Source organism: Trichomycterus rosablanca, chromosome 9 (genome assembly GCF_030014385.1).
Source record: "Trichomycterus rosablanca isolate fTriRos1 chromosome 9, fTriRos1.hap1, whole genome shotgun sequence".
NCBI classification, from domain to species: domain Eukaryota; kingdom Metazoa; phylum Chordata; class Actinopteri; order Siluriformes; family Trichomycteridae; genus Trichomycterus; species Trichomycterus rosablanca.
The window spans coordinates 33,048,801-33,060,090 of NC_085996.1; the positions used below are offsets into that span (position 1 = coordinate 33,048,801).

The 11,290-nt window shown below is 36.1% G+C and overlaps 1 protein-coding gene across 1 annotated transcript; it reads right to left on the reverse strand.

Annotated features, from left to right (window-relative positions):
* Positions 1-1,753: 1,753 nt before the first annotated feature.
* Positions 1,754-10,174, reverse strand: actr10 (actin related protein 10). Its single transcript, XM_063001383.1, has 13 exons — positions 10,010-10,174; positions 8,486-8,558; positions 8,251-8,333; positions 8,044-8,152; positions 7,488-7,595; positions 7,054-7,121; positions 6,128-6,201; positions 5,758-5,793; positions 5,568-5,647; positions 5,322-5,395; positions 5,002-5,083; positions 4,698-4,899; positions 1,754-2,520 (listed from the first exon to the last, which is right to left on the reverse strand). Exons 1-13 carry the CDS (start codon positions 10,084-10,086, stop codon positions 2,339-2,341), a joined length of 1,248 nt encoding a protein of 415 aa, XP_062857453.1. The 5' UTR covers positions 10,087-10,174; the 3' UTR covers positions 1,754-2,338.
* Positions 10,175-11,290: the final 1,116 nt, after the last annotated feature.

Consider the following 11,290-nt stretch of genomic DNA (forward strand, 5'->3'; position numbering starts at 1 on the left):
CATTGTGACTCCACCCATCCTATTATAGATGTAATTGGTTTCTGGACCTGTTCATTGGTTGACAAGGGAGGGACCACATCATTCTGCAGTCGGCCAGATTAGTTGATGGTAGGATTTTTTCAAACACTAAAAAGCTACTAGAACTGACTAATAACTGACTTTCCCTCTGGGATTAATAAAGTTATCTATCTATCTATCTATCTATCTATCTATCTATCTATCTATCTATCTATCTATCTATCTATCTATCTATCTATCTATCTATCTATCTATCTATCTATCTATCTATCTATCTATCTATCTATCTATCTAACACTGGTGTGCACAGCACAAGCAATTAAAGTAACTACTTCATGTGAGATCACAAATTTAAAAACTTACTATACAGCACTATACAATGAAAGTGGGGCAAAAGGCTCAAGATACTTTGGGGAACAAACTGGAACAGCTGGGAAATGTGAGCAAACTGAATTTTGTACAATTTGACAATTTTTCTTAGATACCTTTAAATTATATAAAACACTTTTTTACTGTTAAATTTACTTAAAAAAAAACAACAAAAATGACTAATACAAACAAAATAAATGTAGGCCACTTAAAATATGGATCAGTTGCTGCCACAATTTTGTACCTTTGTGATTTGTACTAGTCTTGTTAATTACAGGACCAACAAATAAACAGCACTTAGAACAGAGTTTAAAGGTTAAGGGCCTTGCTCAAGGCCCCGAACAATATCAACCAGGCAGTGGTGAGACTTGAACTAATAACCACCTAATTACAAGTAAAGTATTCTAACTGCTGAGCTACCATGCCCCATAAATCATTATACAAATACAGTATTTTTTAACATGTTTAACATGAAATACAAACCTGTATGCAAGCTTTTGGTGCTTAAACAGGCCAATAATATAACATCCAGATGTTTTCACTTTTTCGCAGTTCGAACATAATATTAAATGATAAAATTATGGAAAAGGGGTTCCTCCGGAGTAATAGAAAAGGACCAGAATATTTCTTTTTTGAAATTACAGTAGACCCTTGACTTACGAATTTAATTGGTTCTGAAGGGCTTTTCTTAAGATGTTCATTAGTTTTCCCATAAGAAATACTGTAAATAGAATTAATCCATGCCAGACCTCCCAAACCACCCCCTTACCTAACCTTTCTAATGTCTTAAATGATCTTTTTTTGTTAAATATTTAATATAATTTTAAATTATAGCATAGACATTCCTGTAATGAACAATACACAGCAGTACTGTACATAAAAAACACATCACATTTCATTACAGTACATGCTGTACCTTACACCATAATAAATTTCCTTTTTTTTTTTAATAAAATGTATCTACTAGAAACAACTCCCGTCCCCTGTCCGAATGTTCGCTCACTGTATATATATATAGAGAGAGAGAGAGAGAGAGAGAGAGTTTGAGTTAACTTGTTCGTGACGTCACGTGTTTCGCGAATTTTGGTTCGTAATCCGAAATTTGTTCATACATTGAGTTGAAAAAGATCGTTCGTAACCCAAAATGTTCAAATGGTAAACCGTTCATAACTCAAGGGTCTACTGAATCTCACGGCACAAAGTGTTACTGGTCCCAATACAAAATCTAATACAGTGTCAGTAGCTCCCCATTGTGGGGAAACTTCCACCTGCTAAACATAATTAAAAATTGGCAAGTTATAAGCCTGGTAAATAAGATGTTTAACATTTAAAAGGCAAACAACTGTAAAGGTAACATGACAGCTTTTCACCACTGAGAGAGTCTCAGCCTCAACAGATTCTTTATTAATGAATGAACCAGAGCAAACTGTCTAGTTACTCACAAAGCCATCAAAGTTGTATCAATACACACAATAATGTCAAAGCAAAGAACATATTAATATACATACATAAATATGTACAATACACTTCTGAGTAATTTTGTGTAAATAAATTACAGGCTAATGTGAGAATGCAACAAATACTAAAAGAATGAACATAAACACACACAATATTACCAAATATTGTTCAACGTTTCTATCTCCTTACACTGAAAGGTTATATAGCATAGATATAACCTAATAAACTTATATTGTTTAATTTAATAAGTCTGTTTACTTTCCACCCCAACTTCTATCTGTTAGAACGTATGATTGCTTTTAATGTTGTCGTTTTTAAGTTAGTGACTGCTCCCTAGTGGTTCTTCATTTACTGTACTGTTTGGGTAATGCTTCATCAGTATCAGAAATAAGGAAAGTCAAGGTCTTTTTTCAGAAGATAAAAGATAGAAAGATTAATTTAGAGTAACTGGAGTCTGTAATACTATATTATATTTTCATGTCTGCGCTTGAGATTATTTCTCAGTAGAGAATGCTCTCTTCATGAGTGGAGGTCCAGTCTTTCCAGCATCATACAGCGACTCAGGTAATGGGCTGCTGAGAGAGCACCAGTCAGGAATGCGTCCGGTTTGGTTGTAGTAGTCTCTGGAGACAGAACGACTGCCCAAGATATCCTGCAACGCTCCAAATATAGCTCCTGCACATGAAGAGAAAGGTTGAGTAAAAGTACAAAATACAATTTATGAGTAAATAAACTTTATACAAAAGTATTCAAATCAATTATATTTAAAAACACTGTAAAAAAATATTAATGGTAATTAAATGAATAGTTCATTTACAGGTGTTAATGAATTTGAATCTAAAATACTGAACAATTTGAGTACTTTGATATTGGTATAGTGGCCTTCCTTAGGGAGGCCTTCGTTAGGAAGGAGGCAAAGAAGAAAAATATTTACAACTGGATACATGTTGAATGCAAATATGGGTGACATAAAGCCCATCTAACCACTGAGCAACTTTGTTAAGGGCCAAATCATTATGGCCAGGTGACTGGGTCAAGGCATCTCTTGAACAGCAAGGGGTGTCGTGTAAGCAGTGGCAAGTACAGTGGTGTTCAAAAAAATAGCAGTGATTTTAAAACAGTGAATAAAGCACAAAATCATTCTAATAACTTTTATTTCCATAAATGCAAATACACTGAAAATACTACACTTTCCATTCTAAATCAAAACATTAACAAAATTTAGCCAGTTTGTGTTAATCCTTTACAGAAAGTTAAGAAAAATGAATATTAGGCTGTTCAAAATAATAGCAGTGCCAGCATTTTTCTTTAAAAACTCAAAAAATTTATCTATAAACTGAAAAAAATGTTTGAGGTTTCACTTTACTTTAAATTACTGACCTAATATTTAGTGGCATAACAATTTTTTTCTGAGATCTGTGTTGCATGGAGTCGACCAACTTCTGGCACCTCTGAACAGGTATTCCAGTCCAGGATGATTAGACTATATGCCACAGTTCTTCTGCATTTTTGGGTTTTGCCTCAAAAAACGTGTTTCAGATGTCAGAACACAAGTTCTCTCTGGGATTGAAGTCAGGGGATTGTGCTGGTCACTCTATTACCTCAACCTTGTTTGTCTGTAACCAAGATGTTTTGGGTCATTGTCATGTTGAAACACCCATTTTAAGGACGTTTCTTCTTCAACATAGGGCAACATGATCTCCTCAAGTATTTTGATTCGTCACCTATTTACTGTCTTCACAGTGTACTTTGGCTTGAATTCAGTGCTCGGGGGTTGTCTGACATACTGTCTACAGTCACTAGACCTAAAAAGAATGATTTTGCTTTCACCAGTCCACAAAATGTTGAGCCATTTCTCTTTGGACCAGTTATTGTGTTCCTTGGCAAGTTTTACCCGATTCAGGACACGTCTTTTTCTTTACAACGGGACTTTGCAAGGAGTTCTTGCTGGTAAATTGGCTTCACTAAATCATCTTCTGTACTCACTGGTAACTTCAGATGTTCCTTGATCTTTCTGGAGGTGATCATTGTCTGAGTATTTGCCATTTTGGCTATTCTTCGATCCTATCGAACAGTAGTTCCACGCTTCCTTCTGCGTCTTTCAGGTTTTGGTTGTCACTTCAAGGCATTTGAGATCATTTTAGATGAGCAGCCTATAATTTGCTGCACTTCTCTGTACGTTTTTCCCTCTACAATCAACTTTTTAATCAAAGTACGCTGTTCATCAGAACAATTTCTGGAACAACCCATTTTACCCAGTATTTCAAAAGGAAATGTGCTATGACCAACCTGTGCAACATTTGCCACCCTCCTACCTTAAATAAGGGCCAAAATTGACACCCGTTCTTCTGCAGAATGAATGACTTCACCAACTGAACTCTTCACTGCTATTATTTTGAACAACCCCCTTTCAATCAATGCTTCGATTACTCAGAATGAGCGGCATGCATGTCCTAATTGTTGGGTTTGTTTTGTTTTGATTACTCTACTACACTTTCAAGTAAACTGAAGAAATGTAGAAATATCACTTCTACTAAAAACAGTGATTTATCAGGTTAATGGTGTTGGACTGTTATTTTTTGAACACCACTGTACCTGCCAACATTGGTACGAGGAGGGAAAACCTAAAACTGTCACTTGGGTGGCTAACTCACTGATGCCAGAGACCATGACTGTACATCAGGAATGTATACTGCAGATCATGTCAGTATAATACACTGTTCATAAGTTCTTAAGCTTAAAAAAACTTGTGCAAATAAATGCAAATTGCTTTTATTAGTCTCCATGGGTTAAATATCAAAAATCAAGAAAAAAAACATTAGACAGAAAAATGGAAATACATTTTTTCTTACCTCCTAGCCAAGCAGTGCAGTTGGGCTTGGCCGGTGGACTGTGGATGCGAAAGCTCTTGGTGGCCAGAGCATCACAGTATTTGGGTTTCTCTACCAACGAGCGAATCTCAGTCAGGAGGCGATGTAAGAAGCCGGGCAGCAGGGCTGTGCCACCAATTACCACCAAGTTTTCTGACAGAACTTTACGTGTGTCAATAGGACACTAATTTAAAAACAAGCACATAAACACAAAAGCATTTCAGTTATACCTTGTATGAACTAGTACACTGCTATAAGAAGTGTCTGGAATCTTAGTAGTTTTTACCTTAACCAATGTATCAAGCACTAGGGTAGCAATAGACTTTTGTTCATTGTCTTGTTCAAACAGCATCTCAGCAACCGAGTCTCTGAAAAACATTTTACTTATTTAATAGCAAGTGGTAAACACAGATTTTAAACGTATAGAAATAAAATACATGTAAAAAAACTACTTTCACTATATAAATGCATTTTATTTTTAGTAAAATTCACCCTTTTTCTTTTACAAATAAGTGCAACCAGCAGGGTAAAATAATTTGGGTAATAACAAAGCAAATTAGAAATCCTTTTGTATACACATTTTTCTAAAAGTGACATAATTTTTACCTGATTGCACCCTTAATGTGCAGGATCTTCTTTCCATCAAGTGGATAATCGACATCTGGTGGGGGTGCAGGTCTCTAAAATAAATGAGAAACATTAGATGCTGGTTGTAGCTCTTTATATGTTTGGTTTCTATTTTGCCCTTGACCAGATGTACAGTTAGCAGTAATTATATCAGGCCAGCGCCATTTGGCCTAAAAGACATTAAACAATTGAACAAATTCTGAACATGAAAGTAAATTCACAAACCTCTGCTGTTCCATCCATGTTGAACTTGGCCTCCTGAATTTTTAGGCCTCTCTGCAGGTCGCTAACAAAGCATGTCCTAACTAATGATAGAAACACAGAATAAAGAGAAAAAACCAATTCGATCAACTGAATATCTTGTTAAAGACATAGAAAACACTCTGTTACTAATTCTGTATAGTTTAGACCTTACCTTTGATATCCTCTACTACATCCTCTGGGATGGAGCCTATAACAAATACAGATGTTTTAGTTAATGACAGTAGGACTGCTTTTAATCATTGTGATCATACGTATATACTGACATTACAGTGCACTTTTTTTATATCACGTAGCTGATGTCAGGTGTGAGTGCATTTATAACACTACTGTAATAAGTTACTAATGCCAGATAAAAACCCTTTTTTCTCTGCAATTTTCTCTATTTTCCTTGTTAATGTTCCAATTAAAAATGTAGCCCTTATGTCTTTATAGATTGTAAATCTGTCATAATAATAAGCATTAAATTTTTTTTGATGAAATCAATAAAATGTATCAAATGCCACATCCATAACAAAACGTACCTACTACAGTGGGTAAACTCTGGCCAGAGTCTGTGTCTACTGTGCATTGTTCTATTAGCAGATTATTCAGCTCCCTGTATGACATTGAGAAAAACAACAGTTATAAAATGGCTTAATTCCAGACCCAGTTATACAGCATATATACATAAATATTATATTCTACATAAAATCACTTGAATTCTGAATAGAACATTCGTGGAAAAGTCAACAAGAAAGCTCACACAACCCTTTCAGATCACTTTATCAGGACTGTTTTCAGAAGTCATGTGACAATGCTATGATTATTGTCTTTTTTAAGTATTGAAGCCGACTATCAAACATATATTTTAGTATGTACTTAATGGCTAGAAATTGGTTCACACACTGAGGGTCCTCATACCAATCAAGCATCTATGAGCCTATGTTCTAACCAGGCTACTTCCAACATGATAAAGCACCATGTCAAAAGCACAAGCCATCGTAACCTGGTTTCAATAGCATAACAGTTGGTTCAGTGTCATTTAGTAAACTCAAAATCACAAGATCTTAATTCAAAAAAGAACATTTGCACCTAAGATAAAACATGATGCAATCGTGTCGACATGGACCACAAGCTCAAATGAGGCTTTTTAAACACCTTGTGAAATCCATGGCACAGTTAATTAAGTGAGAGTTCTAAAAGCAGACAGGGGTCCTGCCCAGTATTACTTTGGTGCACCAGTAAAAGTGGCCAGTGAGTGTACAAATGTTTTAATATCTGATTTCTCTATGAGATTAGTCTTCTGTTGGAATAAATCGTTAAATGTACTTTAAGATTTTAAAATGCTTTTAAATAAAGGGTGTTAGGAGGCTAGAAGCAATAAGCACAATGAATATATTCATGCAGTCAGCAGTGTGGATGAATATTAAAAAGTACTTTCTTTAACCAGCATTTTCACTTGACTTACTTTTGAATTGCCTTTCCACCCATTGGCAAAGCTTCCCAGGCTGACAAAATGGGGATTCCTTCATACACCTGTTATCAATGTAAGGAAATTATTCTTGCTCAGTAGTGGTAATATTATAAAGACCACGGAATGCTCTCTTTGTTTTCCTGAGTAACCAAGCACATTTTAAGAACGTTGTTGTAGAATAGATAAACCATGAAGTCTGAAGCTGTAAGGAACCAACACTACAGTTTATCAGGTACATTATTACCTAAAAGGCAGTTTATTAAGTTTTAACTTGTCATTTCTAATAACAAACCGAACATATAAGTAGATTTAACCTTAACTGCCAAAGCTTTTTTGCTAAATACCCTTGATAAATTGAATTAAAAAATTGGCCATCAGCCAATCATATTACAGTCATCATATAGCAGTAACACATGTAAAAAGGATACCGGCAACACCAAAGTTTCAGTATATCCACAGTCCATCACAAGAGCCGAGTTGATGCCTAAGGTCATGATGGACATCAGATGGCTGGGAGCAAACAGAACTGATGGAACCTAGAGTGAAAGCACAAATTAGAGATGTATTTCTGACAGATTAAATACTGTAGAAAAGGTGTAAGCTAGACAGCAGGTCACCTCATGCCCCCTCTGACACATGCCCAATCTGAAGATTTATTTAAGTTTTATTAGAGGCCATAGTTAGCTAATAGTACAGGTAAAGCTTACAATAAAGAACTATAGTTGGCCAGTCTCTTACTCTGAAACGACTGACTGTCATCTGATTTTGTAGAGAATTCATTTGCACCCCAATGCCAAGGTAATCCACAATAACATTTTAAAGACTTAATTTTGGAAGGAATAACATTTGCTGTTCAGACTTTAGACAACAGAGGCTACATTGCATGCTGTAGTAAATAATGCAAAAACTACTGTATATGAGAATTTCCAGAAGTTTAAATGACCAAATCTACACAACACGGTTTGTTGCCTCAAATTTTGTTACCTCAAAGTGTTTGAAGAAGACCCTGGACAGTGTTTCTCTAAAGTGTGAAGGACAGAGGATAGACTCAACGATAACCACTCTTCTGTCTCGTGGATTTACAAGCAAATGCCTGCAAGGCAAAAAAGATTATTGTTTTAAAATACCAGCCACAAATTATATTAAAAATAATGGTGAATATAAGCACACAAGCTGAAACATATATCCTACCTGAAGTACAATGTGTGAATAAACTCCTTGAGGTTGGCATAAAGCTCCTCTGTGTTTATGTTGTATTGCACAACTTTAATGGGCTAGAAAACGAAACACATAGTGATGTGATAATAATTAATATTGCTGAACAATAATTTGGTTAGTTTTTATTGTTAGTCACTCTAGATTTTAAAAATCTGCTTAACAATAATAAATATATTAAAACCCCACAAAACAGTCATACTTGACTCACCTGCTTGAGTCCAGGACGCTGGATCTCACTGGGAATAATAAACCTTGGCCCAGTCTCACCAGCAAAGCCACATCTGTAGATAACAGTGCAGGTTAGCAGTGCATTAGTACGTACTTCAGCTAAAGTAAGGCTGACAAATGCAAACTAACTAATACAACAAAAAAACATCAACTATAGCAGATAAACTGTGCGCCTATTGCATTTAAAATTACAGAAATTAAGGGTGACAGATATTTTAATGGATGTCCCAATCCCACTTTTCCACTCCAAAAACAATAATTAACGGTCATTTTAAAAGGGCAAAGCATTGTTTAAACAGATTACAAATAATGTAAAATGTTAAAAAAGTATGAATTTTATTTTAAATTATAAAAATACACCAATCAGCCATAACATTAAAACCACCTCCTTGTTTCTACACTCACTGTCCATTTTATCAGCTCCACTTACCATATAGAAGCACTTTGTAGTTCTACAATTACTGACTGTAGTCCATCTGTTTCTCTGCATGCTTTGTTAGCGCCCTTTCATGCTGTTCTTCAATGGTCAGGACCCCCACAGGACCACCACAGAGTAGGTATTATTTGGGTGGTGGGTGATTCTCAGCACTGCAGTGACACTGACATGGTGGTGGTGTGTTAGTGTGTGTTGTGCTGGTATGAGTGGATAAGACACAGCAGTGCTGATGGAGTTTTTAAACACTTCACTGTCACTGCTGGACTGAAAATAGTCCACCAACCAAAAATATCCAGCCAACAGCACCCTGTGGGCAGCGTCCTGTGACCACTGATGAAGGTCTAGAAGATGACCAACTAGGTAGGAGTGTCTAATAGAGTAAATAGTGAGTGGACATGGTATTTAAAAACTCCAGCAGCGCTGCTGTGTCTGATCCATTCATACCAGCACAACACACACTAACACACCACCACCATGTCAGTGTCACTGCAGTGCTGAGAATGATCCACCACCCAAATAATACCTGCTCTGTAGTGGTCCTGTGGGGAACAGCATGAAAGGGGGCTAACAAAGCATGCAGAGAAACAGATGGACTACAGTCAGTAATTGTAGAACTACAAAGTGCTCCTATATGGTAAGTGGAGCTGATAAAATGGACAGTGAGTGTAGAAACAAGGAGGTGGTTTTAATGTCATGGCTGATCAGTGTGTATAAGGCAGGAAACTATTTGTTACACCTTGATTACAATGTTTACACTGACAAACAGATTGACAGATGGTCAGCGTTTTCTGGTCATTGACCTTAAAAACACCTACAAAACATCACATACATGATTGCATACACTTACTGGCCTCTTTACTATCCCAAAGATTACTGGATTAAGAAATGTAACCTTGAGAGCAACTTTATACATCTGAGTTGATCCATTCTCATTACATACGTGCACTAAACAATGTATATAATAATAACACCTAGTAAACCATATCTAGTGCTCTACAACATCCAGCTGTGACTGATTCACTGGTTGATGTGCTAACGCTAAGTGTGCTAAATAGACGAAACACTTACTTTGTGTATGCAGCTCCTAAATCAATGACAACAGCTGTTTTCTCTCCCCCACTCCCCAACACCTCAAATAAAGGCATTTTAATACTGAATACGATTAATAACTGTAGAACCAAAATTCAATAAGATATTGAGCTCCCCACAATAGCAGCTTTGTTGTTAGGGCGGGACTGGGTCCTCAGCATAGCGACCTAACATTTCCTGATTAAAATAAAAGCACTTAAACATGAACACAAAATTAAACGTTGTTTTCAACAAAATTTATATCACGTATTATTTAAGTTGCATATTTACTATTTTTTTACACATTTTCTATTCTCTACGTATTTACAAAAGCCAGGGCAATATGCTAGTCAGCGGTGAATTAGCGCTATAGCAAGCATGATGGTGCTGATCTGAGACCAGTTTTACTCTTTGCTTTGGGGTATCAATTCAACTGCAGTTTGGCAAAAGCTGATCAGAAAGCGGTCAGTAAGGATGTGTTTTAAACCACGCACTAAGTAATAAATAGTATGCCAGAAAAGTAACGACAAGATGTATACTTAGGTGTACTACTTAGCACAGTATTATGTGGTTTGAGACGCAACCCAAGGCTGCTTGATCATATTTATCAGCTATTTCTCTTGCCATAAATCTAAACAATATATAATTTATTTAATCTGTCGTGTCAGGATGAAATAAGAAAAGAATAATAAGTGGATTTCCTATATACATAGTAACACAGACAATGTGCACATATTAAATAAATAAATAAATATAAAAATAAATAAATACATTGACAGCTTACAAGCCAGAATAAACTGCCTATAGCTTAAGTCAAGGTGGAGCCAACTTTTCCCCCCGTTTAAAAGAAATAAGGTAGGATCTTTGTTATGACAAGACACGGCAGAGCATCCGGACCGTATATGCCATAATAACGCTGCCAGTCCCTGTTCTGTACCCAAAAGCCGCATGGATTTCATATCGAAGTGTTTGGGTACCAACACAGAAATGTGGTCCGTGGTCTGATAGCAGGACGCCAGGTAAGACTGTTCTATAAACTGTGTAATAAATACATTGTGAAGCAGTCGGACTGTCAGTGATGCTCAGTGTCATGTGTCTGTTTACAAATATAACACTGATAATTAGCTTAGTCCATCATGTGGAGTTGCACTAGATGCTGTATCACAGGTTTTTGACTGCGCAAAAATGATCAGCGCAGATATAGATCCATATCATGATTCTGTTAAGCTATTTCATTAAATGTTTGTCTATTCAAAATCCAGAATGTAGATCAATTGAATT